At 40.5% G+C, this 19,205-nt stretch overlaps 1 protein-coding gene across 2 annotated transcripts in view; it reads right to left on the bottom strand.

Annotated features, from left to right (window-relative positions):
- Positions 1 to 1,610: 1,610 nt before the first annotated feature.
- The window catches only part of naa50 (N-alpha-acetyltransferase 50, NatE catalytic subunit), a 30,612-nt gene continuing 13,017 nt past the window's right edge, over positions 1,611 to 19,205 (bottom strand). Inside the window, exons 2-5 of one of the 2 annotated variants that reach the window (XM_078403013.1) lie at positions 14,021 to 14,154; positions 6,657 to 6,776; positions 5,500 to 5,566; positions 1,611 to 2,231 (exon numbers count right to left, since the gene is read on the bottom strand). In XM_078403013.1, the coding sequence (XP_078259139.1) occupies positions 2,060 to 2,231; positions 5,500 to 5,566; positions 6,657 to 6,776; positions 14,021 to 14,154 (493 nt within the window). In that variant the 3' untranslated portion in view covers positions 1,611 to 2,059. Of the gene's footprint in view, positions 2,232 to 5,499; positions 5,567 to 6,656; positions 6,777 to 14,020; positions 14,158 to 19,205 lie in introns of both variants that reach the window. The other variant, XM_078403012.1, reaches the window with a different exon arrangement.

Genomic DNA, 19,205 nt, shown 5'->3' with positions numbered 1-19,205 from the left:
CCACTTACTATCTCTTCATAAAACAACCTCCTACCATCTCAGAAATCAATCTGGTGAACTTTGCAGCACTTTCTACATCAAATATATCTTTCCTTCCTCTGGAAAAACAAACCTATACACAATATTCTATGTGTGGTCTTATCAAAGTAAATGTTGTTTTTTAATCTATATACTAAAACTCTTGTTTGTTTGTTCCTGAACTACAGCCAAAACGGTACACGATAGCGCAACAATTTTAGGCCCATCTTACTCACCGTCGTCCCTTTGGTGCTAATGGAAGAAATTTCATTGAAATCGGTGTTTTATTTTAAAAGTTATTCACATTTTAAAGTTTAAATCTATCTCCTAGGGAGGGAGGGAGGGGGGATTGAGGGGTATAGAGTGGGGGAGGGGGGGTGGGTGGATGGGGAGGGGAGGGAAGATGGGGAGGGGAGGGAGGGTGGGGAGGGGAGGGAGGGGAGGGAGGGGGAGGGAGGGGGGGGAGGGGGAGAGAGGGGGAGGGGGAGGGGGAGGGGGAGGGAGGGGGAGGGGAAGGAGGGGGGAGGGGAAGGAGGGGGGTGGGAGGGTGGAGGGAGGTGGGGAGGGAGGGGGTGGAGGGAGGAGGGGCTGCAAGGCAGGAGGGGGCGGCAGGGCAAGAGGGGGGTGGAGGGAGGAGGAGGGTAGGAGGGGGAGATAAGGGGGTTGAAGGGGATGGAGTGGGGGGAGGTGAGAGGGGGAATATGGGGAGGAAAGGGTGCTGCACAATGCAGGAGAGGTTTGCGCCCAACGGGTCCACTTGGTCTAGTTCTACTTAAACTTGCCCGAGAGAACAATATCCAATTAGTAGTCCTAAGTTTCAGAAGACTGTTAGCAGGTTGAGGAAAGCAGGCATGGAGGGACAAGATTTTGTTGATTCTGGCTCATGTCTGCAATAACAGTGAATCCCATTTCACCATTTCGTAAAGTTACAAGGGAGGGGATCAACTAATGATATTTCCAGCTTCCAAACTGTGCCCAACACATGAAACATACATAACCTGCTGCAAACATATTAGCGTTCAATCTAGAAATCAATGATTCCTTCAACAAACCACAGTTTCACTGACTGCAGTTATTACTAAGAGCATTACATTCATTCTCTTATTTCTTGTACTTTTGCGTGGCTTTCATCATTCAGATCTTAAATGAATCAAATGATAATTTCTTGCATTTTGGCACCATCTTAAATTATACACTTAAACCCTTCACTGTATCCTATTCTATCTCTCCCTGCCTCCATTCAAGGTCATGGATTATTTAATGTTGCCAAATGGATTTTGTAACCTTCAGTTCTATTATTTCATTTTCTTCCCCACTGGCCCATTTACTAAATAAAACTATGTGTTATATGTTTTTTTAGTTAAAACATTTTATCCTTTTAACTCTCAAGACCCAATGTTGCCCGCAGCCATAGCACTGCGGTTTAGATTTTATAACAGACATTAAATACATGCAACAGACACAGAGGCAAGCATATGACCACATTAACAATTCCAGGACAGAAGGGTGGACATGGCTCCAACCAACAAAATGAACAGCAACCACAACAGAAAATACAGTCTCATCTTTAAAATTGAAATATTTATTCCACGAAATGAAAAGTGGGAGATATAACTCCAATAGGCACAAATAAGTTTGTAGGACAATTAGTTTTTTGAAAGTACCAATTAAACTTTTTCTGGAAAAATTAACTATGCATGAACAGGTCTTTTTTGTTTTCAAATACAAAATCAGATCACTTGTTTGCACGTTTGAACTGGAAAACAAAAGAATGTCCCGCCTAGGACCTGGTAAAGTAATAACACGACCAAACCCCATGCTTTGATTACAGTTCTGCAAATGGGTTACTTGTCTCAGATACATTAATTCTAATTGAAGATACAGAATGCTTTATGCAGGAATAATTTTGAGTGGTTTCTGGTTAACGTGGTAAGACTATTGCCACAACGCGTTGTAGAGAATTGGCTCCTCTCGACGCTCACCCTCCAATGGTCAGTATAGACTTCTTTTTGGCAACAAACGTGCAAGATCAGCCACAATTTCATTTCTGACATTCCATACTCTGGGATGGAGCAATGTATTTGAGGGTTTTCTGCAAAACATGTGCATCAGCTGGCTCTATCCTCTTGTAGTAGTTCTTTTTAGTTTCTATTATTCCAAAGCCAAATTTTCTGTAGAATTCAATTGCTGATTCATTGCTGATTTGAACGTGCCTAGAAAGGTAAACACAGCATTAATGCTCACATTACCAAAATGTACTAAGTTTCTGAAAGCAAAAAGATCAATTATTAACTCCACATCAGATACCTACTTCTAACTCGGCAGCATTGATGTCATCTGTTGCGCAATTAATAGCTCTGTTCCCTCTCAGTCAGAAAATTGTCAGTTCAAGTTTTACTGAAGAGATTTGGGCACCAGTGCTCCAACAGTGCAGTACTCCTGATGTACCGTTCAGACAATTCTGAATAGCAGGGTACTTCTGCCCCAAGATAGTTCTGAACAGCAGAGTAGTTATGCCCTATGCCTAGAGTAACATTTGTTCCTCAATCAACATCTCAAACAAATTATCTGCCCATTTATTTAATTATTTGTGGTTGCTCTCTGTGCATGGGCTGCTGCCATTCCTTAACTATACTTCAGAAGTCTTTCAAAAAACAACCAATGCCAGAAATACAGGCAGTATTTACAGACAGAAATAGATTACAATTTGCAGCTTATGACATTTACATTCGAGAGATCAGTGTGGGTATACTAATATGCAAAGGCATTTTGTGATCAAGGTGGAGGTGTTGAGTCTCCTGGAGTATTAAGGTGTATAAATCCACATGGCCTGGTGGGATTATCCGAGGTTATTGAGAGAGGCAAGAGTGTACTGTGCTGTGGCCTTACAAACAGAAATCTTTGTATTCTCTCTAATCGCAAGCGAGGTCCGAGAGGACTGGAGAGTAGCCAATGGTGTTTCTTTCTTGAAGGAAGTTGTGATTATCTATGGAGTGGAAGTTGAGGGGAGACTGAATGGTTAAATAAAATTATAAGAATCATACACAGGATAGATAGCCAGAATCCTCTGAGGGTGGAAATGTCATACGCCAAAGGCATAGGTTTGTGAGAGGGGTAAAGTTTAAAGGAGATAGGTGGAGCAAGTTTTTTGTGGTGGGCACCTTGCACACGCTGCCAGGAATGGTGGTAAAAATAGTTTTGATAGTAGTGCTCAAGAGGCTTTTAGATAGGCACATGAATATGCGGGATATGGAGATATATGGATCATGTGCAGGCAGAAGGGATTAGTTTAATTAATCAGGGTTCAGCGGACAGCAGAGGCCAAATGACCTGTTCCTGTGCTGTTGTGTATTACATAATGAAAAGGTTGACTCAAATTGTTAACATTTTGTCAGAGTATTTCATTTGTTGTCCCAAGGTCACGAATCTCTTAATTTAAAATAAACATTTATGGAATGTGGGCAACACTAGTTCTATTTTCATTTTGCCAATCCACAGTAGATATATATTCTGGGAAACTTTCTGTGTGGCTTTGCCGAGTCATTTCAGAAAGTGATGACAAAGGAAAATCAAACAAAGATTGGGATTAGTCTCATGCAGTCCTGACTAAATCGAAACTGCACATTTTCATTCATGAAAATATGTGAACCGGTGATTTGTTTTTTTACATGTATCTAGACCATTATTTTGTTGTAGTTTGCAATCCATAAAATGTCTAGAATAAAAAAAGTTCAAAGGATATGTCGGCAAAACAGTGCTCAGAAAAATAAATTTAATAAACTGGTTTCTAACAACAGGAGTAAAAAACAGGACCACTCAGTTTTAATAAGCACAGATGCTCTGAAACATTCACAGCACAACTGCTGAACTGAGATGAAATATAGTTATAATGTAATTGCAGATTGAATCTGGAGACTGACTAGATACCAGAAAAAAGCAAGGTACAACTTGCCAGGGAAGTGAACCTCACCATTAGCATCAGATTTGTACATCAGGTTGAGCATTAGTGCAAAGTATTTCCAATTCTGTATCCATATTGAATTGGTCAGGTGTGAATACATTACTATGCTGGCACACAGAGGTCACTTATTCATTTTGGATCAGAACTCAAAGATCTTGGAGGGTACATTGCATGTTGCCTCAGATCATGTTAAGTCCAAGGGGATTCCCAGTTACATGAACCAAGAGTACACTTAATTGACACCTCCAGCTGCAGTTCAGTTGCAAGCAACGGGGTCAAACTTAAGGAACACTGTGTGCATGTTTATGAAACCAAAAGCTCCAATATTTACAAGCTATCCAAAATATCACTCCAGCCATTTCCCAATTAAAAGCCCACGAATGCTGTCAGATTGGGTGCATTATTTCTGCCTGATGTGCTGTGAAACAGCTCACAAATGCTCAATGGCTTCAATCAAAACCACCACATAAAATGACCCACTTCACCAGGCGGCAGTTTTGGAAGGTTATCAAACAGGTGGTGGATATTTTGCTCTGCAACTCGAAGAAGGGTCAAAAGCTATCCAGATCAATATCATTTACTGCTCTTCGTACATAACCATGTAGATTCGTCTTCATAAATTATCCTCAGGACCGAGCACGAGTTGCTTCCAATCTGGTTATGTGGATTCTGGGGAATCGGATGAGACTAATGTGGGAACAGAGGGCTCTCCCACAGATGGGGCAAGAAGTTCCCAATGGGACAAGCAGGCGGGTAGTTTGGATAGTACACTTTTTGCATTTATGTACTGCTTCTGGGTGCTTGGCATGTAGCCTCAAGGTTTTCAATATCATTCTAAATGCTCCTTGACATGGGGTAACGCGCCAGGGATTCCCAATAGTCACATATGTCAAGACCTTGTGCACATCCTGGAATCTCTTCCTCTATTTGTCTGGGTACCTCTTCCCATAAAAGAGCTTGGAATTTATATTTCCAGAGTCCGGCATCGGGAAATATACCACCCACACAGTTTCCACAAAATTCTCAGACCGGATAAGCAAAGCAACATCTGTATCCTGTCTCAAGCCAACATTCTCACCTCTTAATTACGTTCAGTTGGCTCTGTTGGATAGGCCATATTGTTCACAAACCTAACACCAGCATTGTGATTGTTGCCGTGCAAGTACTCATACAATATTTCATTATAATTGCACAATTTCCCCATAACTAATCATCTTTCAAAACCAAGATATCCTGAAATGTACCAAATTTTAAAAGTCAGAAAATAGCCACATTTGAACTTTATATATTAGAAAGCACAAACATTATAAACATTACAAATATTATAGAAAACCTTGATTCTCAAACTACAAAGTGAACTAATGAAGATGGATGCAAGAAGTATTTCTTCATGCGAGTAGCTGGTAAGTTTGCTGAATTGCTAATATACTCGTACAATCTTATACACTAACCATTTTCAAATCCATACTTCACAACAATATGCGTTGGGAATGAATTGGATTTAAAGAAAATATACTCACAGATAAATATTGTCAAAGGTTCCATCCTTTTCACAGATGTTTAACACATGATTCAGCATTTTGGTTCCTAAATGTAAAAGGAATTTAAGTCAAGCACAGCAATGACAGATAGGCAGTAACCTAGCAGATTACCAACAGGTACCAAGTGTAGGGTATACTCAGTGAGTGGACTGCCATGAGACCCCAGATGTGCCCATTTGAGGTGCATTCCAGGAAAAAGCTCATGGCCACAAAGATGCTCTACATTTTTTAACAGGTGTGATATCCTTATAAGTGTATCACTTTACTCCCAAATTGGACCCTTTTCACTGGAATTTTTTTTCAAATTTAAGCCTTTTTTGTTCTTTTCTTGGAAGCCGGTAACAGATATGCACACCACCCATGCCATGACAAAGCAATTTGCTCAGTTATCATCCCATCACAATTTAATATTTCTTAATTTGGGCCAATACCTTGAGAATTGTGTGAGTGCTAAATGTATTTTTGAAGCAATGCTTTGGACACTTCAATTCCAAAAACAGCAAAAATAAGCCCAATATGGTTTCAAAATAGCCCCAATCCAAAATGTATTTCACCTTGAGATGAATGAATCAGTTTGTTAAATCACAATAATAAAACCAGAATTTTCAATCCCTACTTTTCTATCAATAGCATTAATACTTTCCTTAGTGAAAATAACTCAAGGATATTTCCAGAAATATTAGAAACATATGACACAAGGAGACCCCAGTTTTTTCTGATAATTGTATCATGAATGGTTGGAATATTAATTGCACCCACAATGCCTAGGTTCTATATCCTTTGTTTATCATCTTACACAAAAAAAATACTCAATTTTTAATCTTCAGTTGCTTCTCAGCCTTAACTGCTTCTTATGGGCAATTGCATTCCAGATTTCAATCCACTGTGTGACAAGATTCTTTATATTATCCCTCAATAGGCCGACTCCAGTTCGAGACCTTCCTTACACCACCACCTCCAGGACCAGAGAATGGAGTTTCTATCTTTGATATCCTATCAAAGCCTTCAATGATTCCAAACTCAAGTATATCAATCCTAATCTTACAGCCTAGAAAGAAAGCTCTGAGCCTTTACAACTGTGATATTAGTCAGTAATTAAGCAGACTAGTCTCACTGCAATATTCCCGAGAGCTTACCTATTCCTAGCCTCCGGTATGGTGCCAGGCATCCCAAGGTCATGATGTACAATCGTTTCTGGTTTTGCGAATGATCCACTCTACAGCACACTGCGCCCACAGCAATGTCATTGAAATACGCTGCAAGTAGGAAGATAAAGTTCAATTCAAAACTTTAAACCATTTCCAAATGCACTGTAGCCGAAAAGGAACGCCCCAAATTCATAACAACATGCAGTATTTCACCAAAGCAAGCACATTTTCTAACTACAAAAAAATTAAAATCTGTATAAAGAATTAACTATCTGTAAATTAATTATCAAGTTTTCAAAAATTCTAAGTTTACTAGCTTAGTTTATCCACGGATACATTATTTGCACCTCTCATCTCTCCCCTCAGCTGCTCTAATGTATTTATGTTATGGTGACTACTAATGGGAATTCCAATTCTCACAACATATAGAACCACTCTTTCCAAAAGTGCCAGACCTTGCAATATCTATTTCCAGGAAAATTCTGTTTTCATTCAGCTTCATCCAACCCAGAATTTACTCAAAGTACACTGCTAAAATGAGATGACCCAGAAAATATGTTAAGAACAGAAATGATGCACAAATATATTAGTATTCAAAATATTCCAGGGAGTGTTTCGAAGCCATGGATGAAAAAGGGACAGTTCTTACTGAAAAGGGGACATTTTCCATTGAAAAAGATTTGAACCCAAGGTGAAACAAGAAGAATATTTTCCAAGATGTTGTAGAAGCTTCCATTAGAATTTTCAAGAGAATTGGATAAATACTACAGGGAACATTTCATGGCAGGTGGAACTGGTACTAATTGGAGCGCCCTTTTAAAATGTGGGACAACCATAATGGGTTTCTGCACAGTTTGATACCAATTGGACATAGAGGAAATAGATCATTAGCAAGCATGTCAATTTATTACAGAAACCACTTGGACATGAACACTTTGTTCTCTCTCTCTCTCTCTCTCTCTCTCTCTCTCTCTTTTCTTTTCTTTTAACAAATTAAAGCTTAATTTTGGATACTATATTTGTATCAAAAAGAACTGCTCACTTCCTCCATCATGAATACTGTTAAATAAGTCTTCTGCTGCTCCACAGATGGTATGATCGGTACATTTACAAACACTCTTAAAGCATTCAAGGCTCTAATGTTAAGATTCCAGTGTGCAGCAAGCATATGGTTGTCTTTGTTATCACTGTACACATATGTACAGCTTCAGTTTTAAATTCTATTCCTTTAGGACTTTGCCACTTTGCAGTTTTGCAATTGCTCATTTTTATTCCATTTAAATTTTCCATGGTAACTGTACTCCAATGAGTTCTTGCACAGAAACAGTGATATTTTGAAATTTGGTTTGCAGAGTGAGGAAGAGGGTATGAAGATTTTGATGATTTGACATGAACATGCATCATCACAATATAAAAGCACTGAAGAGGGATAAAACAAGGGAGAAAACCCACGCAGTCAGAGGGAGAACATACAAACTCCATACAGACAGCACCCATAATCACGATCAAACCCGGGCCTCAGGCACTGCAAGGCAGCAACTCTACCGCTGCGCCATTCTGCCACTGCAAGAACCTTAAGTCAAGTATTTTCCTGATGACGTGGAAGTCTACTTTATTATCCTGACATTATAACATGAAGTTCTGGATCCCCTTCCTGTACTTCGGCCTATCATCGTTTTAAAGCCAGTGGTATCATTGGTGAACTTAAAGAGCAAGTTAGCCACAGAATCATGGATGTACAGAGAGTAGAGCAATGACTGAGTACACCAATCCTGAATTAAGCATCACAGCGGAGGAAACGTTACAGCCAATTCTAACTGACTGAAGTCTGCTGACAGTTGTTGAAGGAGGCTCCAAGGCAAGGTCCTGAAGTTTTAGGGATAAGCTTATTCGTATTATGGTGTTGAAGGTAGAGCTGTAGTCAATGAAGCTGTTGTCACTGCATTCCTGACATAGGCAATATATCATCGTCAAGGTAATTTAGAGCTGAATTTAATGCAAGATAGATGGCATTCTCTATAGGCCTATCTCTCCTCTATGTAAGTTGCAAGAGGTCTCGATTGTCAAGAAGACTGGCGCAGATGTGGGCCGTTACCAATCTTTCAAAGCTCTTCATTCTGGTCGATAGTGTTACTGGGCTGTGGTCATTGAGGCAGGTCACTTTATTTATCTTGGGTAGGAAGGAACTGCAAATGCTGCTTTAAATCAAAGACAAACACAAAATGCTGGAGTAACTCAGCAGGACAGGCAGCATCTCTGGAGAGAAGGAATGGGTGACGTTTCGGGTCAAGACCCTTCTTCAGACTTATTTATTGATTTATCTATCTATCTTGGGGACTGGAATGATGGAGGTTTCCTTGGATCATATTGGAATAGTAGAAATACTAATGTTATTTAGAGAGTACGTTCCTGAAGTTAGCGTGATTGATCTCACTGCCGATAATGAACAGGGCATCAGGGTTTGTTGTTTCAAGATAGTTGACAACAGAGTATAATTCATCCAAAGCCACCTTGGCATCCAGTGCATTCAACGTAAAATTCAGGAGAAGCTTTCTTCAGAAAGGGCAAGAAATCTCACCCATATTGAGCAGCTGAGGCAAAGAACAGAGATAGGTATAAGGGAAAGCTGGATACACACAAGGAGAGGGGGGAACTAGTGATGATACTAGGGGATAGAAGACACAGGTGCAAATATATGCTGGTGGACATGGCTGGGACAAATGGCATTTTGACTACTCTTCATGGCTCTGTGCAATATGAGTTTTGCATAAAAATCTCAGTTGAGAATCATCCTTCAAAACCACAATAGATGCAAGTGGGCACATCGTTCAAGACTACCTCTGGAGTGACTGAGTATCAAGAGAATATAACTCCAACCCACATTTCTGAAAACATATGCAGGTGGGGGAGGGGGGCATGTACGCAAGGGAGTGGGGCAGTGTGATTAGGGACATTCATATGAGGTGGGCTGTCATGGAGAAAAAATGCATGCCACAGAGAAAAAGCAGGAAACCAAGAGTACCATTTAGTTGTCAGGAAATTTAAAGTACATGGTCGAGAATAGAATCTTCAGAACCTCAATTTATAGATAACTCTGATGTAGGATTCATATCAATACACCTGCTTCTATAGAAAAACCTCGTGCAAATAAAAAGTTTGATTCAAAGAATTGTCTAGTCATTCAGGTTTGAACTGTGTCTAAGGGTGACGACCATAAAGTTCTATAAATACTGCATCAAGTAAGTATTTAACCTATTGGAATATTCAGTTACTTCATCTATTCAGTGACTGCACAAGAAAGTGCAAATCTTGTTTTCAAATCCTACTTTAACATCAGCCTCTGATTTAAATTAACTTTGTGCAGTCCCTTTTAGGTCCCAAGATATTTTTGTCCAAAGTCTCAGGAGTACATAATGGATTATTTCAGTAGTACTTAACAACGTATAGAAAAGACAGACAGGTGGGCAGAGGGGGTGGGGTTGCTCTGCTGGTAAGGAATGATATTCATTCCCTTGCAAGGGGTGACATAGAATCAGGAGATGTTGAATCAGTATGGATAGAAATGAGGAATTGTAAGGGTAAAAAGACCCTAATGGGAGTTATCTATAGGCCCCCAAACAGTAGCCTCGACATAGGGTGCAAGTTGAATCAGGAGATAAAATTGGCGTGTCACAAATGTAATGCTACGGTGGTTATGGGAGATTTCAACATGCAGGTAGACTGGGAAAATCAGGTTGGAAATGAACCCCAGGAAAGAGAGTTTGTAGAGTGCCTTCGAGATGGATTCTTAGAACAGCTTGTACTGGAGCCTACCAGGGAGAAGGCAATTCTGGATTTAGTGTTGTGTAATGATCCTGATCTGATAAGGGGACTAGAGGTAAAAGAGCCATTAGGAGTTAGTGATCACAACATGATAAGTTTTACTCTGCAAATGGAAAGGCAGAAGGGGAAAATCGGAAGTGTCAGTATTACAGTATAGCAAAGGGGATTACAGAGGCATGAGGCGGGGGCTGGCCAAAATTGACTGGAAGGAGGCCCTAGCAGGGAAGACGGTAGAACAGCAATGGCAGGTATTCCTGGGAATAATGCAGAGGTTGCAGGATCAATTTATCCCAAAGAGGCGGAAAGACTCTAAGGGGAGTAAGAGACACCTGTGGCTGACAAGGGAAGTCAAGGACAGCATAAAAATTAAGGAAAGGAAGTATAACATAGCAAAGAAGAGTGGGAAGACAGAGGATTGGGACTCTTTTAAAGAGCAACAAAAGTTAACTAAAAAGGCAATACGGGGAGAAAAGATGAGGTACGAGGGTAAACTAGCCAATAATATAAAGGAGGATAGCAAAAGTTTTTTTAGGTACGTGAAGAGGAAAAAAATAGTCAAGGCAAATGTGGGTCCCTTGAAGACAGAAGCAGGGGAATTTATTATGGGGAACGTGTTTATTATGGCAGACGAGTTAAACCGTTACTTTGGATCTGTCTTCACTGAGGAAGATACACACAATCTCCCAAATGTTCTAGGGGCCGGAGAACCTAGGGTGATGGAGGAACTGAAGGAAATCCACATTTGGCAGGAAATGGTTTTGGGTAGACTGATGGGACTGAAGGCTGATAAATCCCCAGGGCCTGATGGTCTGCATCCCAGGGTACTTAAGGAGGTGGCTCTAGAAATAGTGGAAGCATTGGAGATCATTTTTCAATGTTCTATAGATTCAGGATCAGTTCTTGTGGATTGGAGGATAGCAAATGTTATCCCACTTTTTAAGAAAGGAGGGAGAGAGAAAACGGGTAATTATAGACCAGTTAGTCTGACATCAGTGGTGGGGAAGATGCTGGAGTCAATTATAAAAGACGAAATTGCTGAGCATTTGGATAGCAGTAACAGGATCATTCCGAGTCAGCATGGATTTACAAAGGGGAAATCATGCTTGACAAATCTACTGGAATTTTTTGAGGATGTAACTAGGAAAATTGACAGGGGAGAGTCAGTGGATGTGGTGTACCTCGACTTTCAGAAAGCCTTCGACAAGGTCCCACATAGGAGATTAGTGGGCAAAATTAGAGCACATGGTATTGGAGGTAGGGTACTGACATGGATAGAAAATTGGTTGACAGACAGAAAGCAAAGAGTGGGGATAAATGGGTCCCTTTCGGAATGGCAGGCAGTGACCAGTGGGGTACCGCAAGGTTCGGTGCTGGGATCCCAGCTATTTACGATATACATTAATGACTTAGATGAAGGGATTAAAAGTACCATTAGCAAATTTGCAGATGATACTAAGCTGGGGGGTAGTGTGAATTGTGAGGAAGATGCAATAAGGCTGCAGGGTGACTTGGACAGGTTGTGTGAGTGGGCGGATACATGGCAGATGCAGTTTAATGTAGATAAGTGTGAGGTTATTCACTTTGGAAGTAAGAATAGAAAGGCAGATTATTATCTGAATGGTGTCAAGTTAGGAAGAGGGGATGTTCAACGAGATCTGGGTGTCCTAGTGCATCAGTCACTGAAAGGAAGCATGCAGGTACAGCAGGCAGTGAAGAAAGCCAATGGAATGTTGGCCTTCATAACAAGAGGAGTTGAGTATAGGAGCAAAGAGGTCCTTCTACAGTTGTACCAGGCCCTGGTGAGACCGCACCTGGAGTACTGTGTGCAGTTTTGGTCTCCAAATTTGAGGATGGATATTCTTGCTATTGAGGGCGTGCAGCGTAGGTTCACTAGGTTAATTCCCGGAATGGCGGGACTGTCGTATGTTGAAAAGCTGGAGCAATTAGGCTTGTATACACTGGAATTTAGAAGGATGAGGGGGGATCTTATTGAAACATATAAGATAATTATGGGATTGGACACATTAGAGGCAGGAAACATGTTCCCAATGTTGGGGGAGTCCAGAACAAGGGGCAACAGTTTAAGAATAAGGGGTCGGCCATTTAGAACGGAGATGAGGAAGAACTTTTTCAGTCAGAGAGTTGTGAAGGTGTGGAATTCTTTGCCTCAGAAGGCAGTGGAAGCCAGTTCGTTGGATGCTTTCAAGAGAGAGCTGGATAGAGCTCTTAAGGATAGCGGAGTGAGGGGGTATGGGGAGAAGGCAGGAACGGGGTACTGATTGAGAGTGATCAGCCATGATCGCATTGAATGGCGGTGCTGGCTCGAAGGGCTGAATGGCCTACTCCTGCACCTATTGTCTATTGTCTATTGTCTATTAACTTCCTGCTGCAGCTTTTCGTCAAGCCTAGATGCTTGTGCAATCCCATCACTGACTGAATCTGGCTCATCCTTTTAACGTTGACAGATCAGAAGCCAGATTTCAAGAACGCACAAAAGTTTATGCCCTGTTTAAACCCCATGCTCAAGCCTTTGACTTTAGAGGGTGCAGCAAAATAAAATGGCAATGCAATTCAACTGGTCCCTACAATGGTGTAAGGAACCTTTCAATGGTGCCAAGGGAGTAGTGGTTTTCTAAAATTATTTCCCGCCTTACAGTTTCCAGCAACAATAAAATTTCATGGGTCACTTTTACTATTCTTTGCAACAAACATGCAATAACTTATATTCAGAAGACCAGTAGGGAATTTGGCTTTCTGACATAAACTAAATATTACACAGAAACGGAGGCCTGTCTAAATCAACATAATGTAATCTGGGTTCCATCGCTGGCATACATGCATCATAAGTGCAAGTATTCAGAAGCTGAAACATTTATTATTTGTGGTAGAAACTAGGGCAGTGGTCACATCTCTGCAAGCACATGGTTGAATGTTAAGGATCCTGAAAGCAGATCCTTCCAAAGTTCAGCTAAATAGGTGAGAACAACAATTATCGATTTTCCTTCCTGGAGTCGAAAGAAAAAGGAAAAGATTGATCAGATTGCTGAACTAAAGTCGATGTCAGATAAAAAAAATCTGGAGTGTTTTCAAATGCAGGTGGACATTCCCTGAATTTTCCTGCATTGCTTCACCTCCAAAAATGGAGTTTAACAACAATCCTGATAAGTGGCATTTTCTGGCAGGAAATAATTTCATATAAACCCCCACCTAAATTTCTATTAATAACTTAACAAACACTCCAATGGAAAGTTTTATGTATGTTGTTGTGCTCTCCAAAACAATGTAACTAAAATCTAAGTGATGCTTCCCAATTTTGCAAAATACCACTCCATGAGAAGAATCAGAATCTGTGCAAGTGGACAGAGGATATTTGATCCTCAAAAATTCAGTCTATGATTTGAACACAATGGTATCAGAGTATTCAATGCGATCAGGGTATTTCCTTTCAATATAGTATTAGCAACTTATTTAAAAGCATACGATGCACTACACATAGGATACACTAAGGCAAAAACAAAAAATAATTTTACCTAATTTTGCCAGTTCGCCAACCTCCAGCACATCCTTGTAGAATTTGTCATTGTAACTTACAGGGAAGATAACTTGGTTTAACCGTTTCAGCTGTTTGATGTTGTGCGGAGTAACATCTCCAAGCTCAATCCGGCTACTGAAACAAAACAAAGACAGTGTAATTAACTGCACTTGAACTACAGAAACCAGTTAAAAACTCAGTTATCAAACCACAGTATAGAAGGCGGCCATTCAGCCTAACATGTCTACCCAAGCTCTCTCACAAAGCAATCTAGTTATTCCCATTCCCAACTTTAATAAGCACGCACTGTGTGTGTGTCATCTGGTTACCTGCCCATTATCTTAAAACTGTTCCCTCATTTACTCTATCAATTGCGTGATGCTCCTGCAGACTTTTGGCGCATTATTGTTCATTGTTTATCACAGAGCCAGACTCTTCTTTCAGATTTATAAATATGTTACCAGGATTCAAAAAATTATAATGAGAAAAGATTGGACAAACTAGGATTGTTTTCTTTGGAACAAAGGCAGTGGAGGACTTGGTAGTGGATAAAATCAAGGAACATAAGCAAGGTAAAAGGAAGGACCTATTCCTTACTAAAGGAGTTTAAAAAAACAGGCAGGGCAGTGGGAGGCACAGATTTAAAAAATCTTCTGAAGAAGGATCTCGACCCGAAACATCACCTATTCTTCATCATCATAATCATACTTTATTAGCCAAGTATGTTTTGCAACATAGGAGGAATTTAATTTGCCATACAGACATACCAATAAAAAGCAACGGAACACACAAAATACATTTTAACATGAACATCCACCACAGTGGACTCCTCCTGTGATGGAAGGTGAAAAAAAGTTCAATCTCTCCCTTCTTTGTCCTCCAGCGGTCAGGGACCTCTAACCTTCCGTTGACAGGACGACCTTACTCCCGTAGCCGGCGGCGGGCCTTCCTCTTCGGGGTGATCAAGCTCCTGCTTCGGGGGTAATCTCAGCTCCCCCACTCCGGGCGATCTACCCGGGTCGGGGCTAGTCGAACGTCGTGCAGCTATTGGAGCTTCCCGATGTTGGTCTCAACCGAAGACTGCGAGCTCCTTGATGATAAAGTCTGCAGGCCGCAGTTGGAGCGTCGATCCCAGGCAAGTCCATGCCCCGCAGGGGGCTCAAAGTCAGTCCCGAGCAAGGTCTCAAGCTCCACGATTTTAAACCGCAGAGCGACCGGAGATACGATCCGGAAAACAATCATATCTCCGGCAAGGTAAGAGATTGAAAAAAGATTCCCCTGAACACCCCCCCCCACCCATCCCCCACATAAAACAAACCAGATAACATTAACACATACTTTTAAAACTCACTAAAAATAACAAAAAAAGACAAAAGGGACAGACTGCAAGCGATGTTGCCATCGAAGCGCCACTTTCCAGAGATGCTGCATGTCTCCAGCAGTTACTCCAGCATTTTGTGTATACCTTCGATTTAAGCCAGCATCTGCAGTTCTTTCCTACACACAGATTTAAAGTTATTGGTAGATGGCTTTGAAGGGAAATAAAGAAAACTTTTCAGCCAGATGGCACTAAGTTTTAGGCTAAGAGAGAAATACCCTCTCCATATTCAAAAGTACTTGAGGAACTACATCCTACAGTTGCAGATCTGGTGCTACGAGGTTGGATTAGGTCAGGTAGCTCTTTATTAACTGGCACAAGCACAATGGGCTCACTGGCCATCCATAGGAAATGCGGGATTACTTAGCAGGTCAAACAATAACTGTAACTTGTTCAGTTAACCAGCATGCCAGTTAACGAAAGGTTATAGACCTGAAACATTTACTGTTTCTGCCTCCAGAAGTGGTACCTTTTCCACCTGCTAAGTATTCCTGCATTTCCTATTTTAATTGCTGTATGATTATGTTTGCTGTAGCTCGCATAGCTTACCCCAGTCTCCACTTCATTGGTTGACACACAGTTGTTCAATAAAGACTATATTAAATTGATATACTTTTCACAAGCTCTGGATATCCCAAAGTCCATTAGAGAAAATTGGGACATAAACAGTCCCAGGTGCATTGTGATAATAGACAATCTATTCAATTAAACAAAAGAAATAAGGCAGAAATGCGTAGTAGACTCAGAAGGCAGAATGAGGCTGAAATAATATACAAGACACCAGAAATAACTGAGAAAAAGAAAATGCTGAAAAAAACTGAGGTTAGACAGCACCAGACAAAGGACAGGACATGATATTTGACCATTTTGTTTTTCCACCAATGCCGCCTGACCTGTTGAATGTTACCAGCGTTTCATTTTTAATTTTATATCACCAACTTAGCTTCCCTGTTTTTACTTAATTACCTATTTCTTTGATATTCACTTGAAAGAGTAAATCTAATTTGAAAGATGGCATCTATGACAGTGCAGCACTACCTGGGAATTACAGAATGGATTTTGAGCTTAATTCACTGGGGTTGAACTTAATCTCTCAAACTTCTGGACAAGATACAAGTGTTAGGTATGGATCTCAGCTGAAGTTCATTACAATTCAACAGGATTCTATGTGGAGCACTTAAAAGTAATAAAACCCTGCCACTCTTTGGCATAAAGGCCATTCAAATGCTAGTGAGAATTTGCTAGAATCAAGCCACATGCTGAAAACCCTAAATGATAAAAATTTAGGCGTGATCAAAACACTACAAAAAAGATAATCCATGGTAACAAATAGGATTGATCAAGTTAGTTTCACTTAAATAACGAGCACGAACAAAGATATCCTGGGCTAAATGGCAATCAGAAACTAATTTTTAATTGTCAAATTGGGAGCAACACCACAAATTGCAAATAAGTGAGGTGGAAAATCTTGTGTAGGAAGGAACTGCAGATGCTGGTTTACACCGAAGATAGACACAAAATCCTTCTCTCCAGAAATGCTGCCTGTCCCACTGAGTTACTCCAGCATTTTGTGGAAATTCTTTTCATTTCTTGGCAAATATCTCAGTTGTCCCCTATGATAATAAGAGATGAAGGAAACATTAGGAAGAGGAGGCATGAGTATGAAGGGTTTTTAATCCTTCTTAAGATCATCATGGGCCAGTGATCTCACAATATATAGTAGAATTGCAGGAATTGACACAAATCAGTAACTTTGAGGAGGAAAGCTGCTGATCTCGTCAAGAGAATGGTTAACTGCCCGCCCGTCACATGGAGATCACAATGCTGTCAGTGACAGAAGCATGTGCACTTCATTTGCATATTGCTGTTATCTGCCACACTGCACTTTTCTGGAGGAATCAATAATCACTAGGCTGAGTTTGTTCTTCAGCTATGACACTACCCACTCTTCCCTACAACCAAATTACTGTTTGGTAAAGCAGTTTCAATAGTCATGCCCACGGTCACTACTTCTTCAAAGTTACGAAAAGTCTTCACGTTACTTAGAGAATTGCTCGTCCCAATGAAATTGAAACTCAAACTTCAAGGATGAATACAAATTTCATTAAGATACACGGAAGTCCCGCAAACTTCGCTAGTAGATGGAATCAGTGTAAAGTTGCTAGATCTCGTCCTAACCAATCATGCCTTTACCAGAATTTTTACAGTATCTATATTTTAGGACCAGCTCATCTCATTTTCAAGTACACCCAGGCAACCAACCCTTAACCACCCAATTTTCTGTGAAGGAACCATTTATGCTTAATTCAATTACTGTAGTTGTGTTGTAGCTATGTTTTAATGTTTCTAGTTTATGTCCTTTTTGCCTGCTTGTGGTGTGACTTAATGCGTAATGGGGAGTGTCTAGATGGGAGGTGGCTAGCGTGGCGACAGAGGTTGTGGGTCAGTTTAGACTCGGAGGATGGTGAGCATACAATTCTTTACCACGCGCTCATACCATACGCTTGTATCATCTATATTTGTAAGAACCACACGGTAATAACTGCAAGATTTCCAAGATATTGTTTGAAGAAGAAACAGTTGATAAAGTACGGAAAGTGATGAATTACTCGTTGATTTGTGTTACTTTAATAAAACCAATTAATCAAGAGGACGTTTGCAGATTCGTTTTGTCATATCAGGGTGCGACGTGTGCGTAAGGTATAACTACATTTCATCCCCGAGAAGTAATGGCTATCGAAGTGGGATTTCGAGATGGTATAGAAACTGCCATTAAATTCTGTAAGCATTTCAAATTTGAAATACTCAAGCAATGCATTAAGGTTAAAGCTCAGATTAACATGATCAACTATGCCATCTAATAGTTGCCCCGAATGGAATATAGCCTAATCTTAACTTGATCATTTGTAAATGGCACTTAATGGTTTATGTTGTCCATTGTACATCATAAGACAGATAAAACCTACTAGATTTGTTATGTTATATAGAAGTGGGCAAAACAGTTGGCTCAGGAGACTCCAAGGGCCACTCATTAGTTGTCACTCATATCACCTATCATTGTCACTCTGCACCTCTACTCTTCCACACATCACAACCACACTCGAATACAAACTATACCAAGATATCGGTATTTTCAGTGCCAGTATGGAAGAGATGAATGATCCCAAGAGATGAGATTTTCCAATGGATGTTTCAAATATGAAAAAATATGGAGGAAGAAATACGTACATCAAGAGAATGGTGGGGGCATTTAAAAAAGCAGGACTGCAGGTAGGACTTACTCAAAACCATGAGAACGCATGTAAACAATATTGTTACAATGGCACTACTAGGGAGAGCAAAATTGAATGACATGGTGAGAGAGAACCATAACCAAAATTGTCAGCATGCCAGAATCTACAATAAAGACCCAATTTTGATCCAATAGTAAAGGAAAGCAAGGCTCCACAATACAAACTAAGCACATGGAGGTGAACAGAAGAACAGAAGGGGTGCATCTGTAAGCACCCCACATCGCAAGTTAAATTACAACAACAGAGGGCCAATTTGTAAAATAGACCACAGAATGCGTGTCAATAGGGGTTTCAAGTGAAAGATAACAATCATCCTTGTAAATTGGGGAAATGTCTATGCTTTGACAGCAAAAACCTTGGCATGATTCTTTACCCAAGCAGCAGGCACCCATAAAAATGCTACCCCATAGATCAATGATGTTGTAATACAATTCCCAAAGGGCAGAACTCTGAATGTTTAGCAGCCAGGTACAAACTCTATTCAAACTTTTGTCATTGCAACCCTCCAAGGC

The sequence above is a fragment of the Rhinoraja longicauda genome, chromosome 7, assembly GCF_053455715.1.
Source record: "Rhinoraja longicauda isolate Sanriku21f chromosome 7, sRhiLon1.1, whole genome shotgun sequence".
Classification (NCBI taxonomy): Eukaryota; Metazoa; Chordata; class Chondrichthyes; order Rajiformes; family Arhynchobatidae; genus Rhinoraja; species Rhinoraja longicauda.
This window is presented reverse-complemented; position numbering and strand designations above follow the sequence as displayed.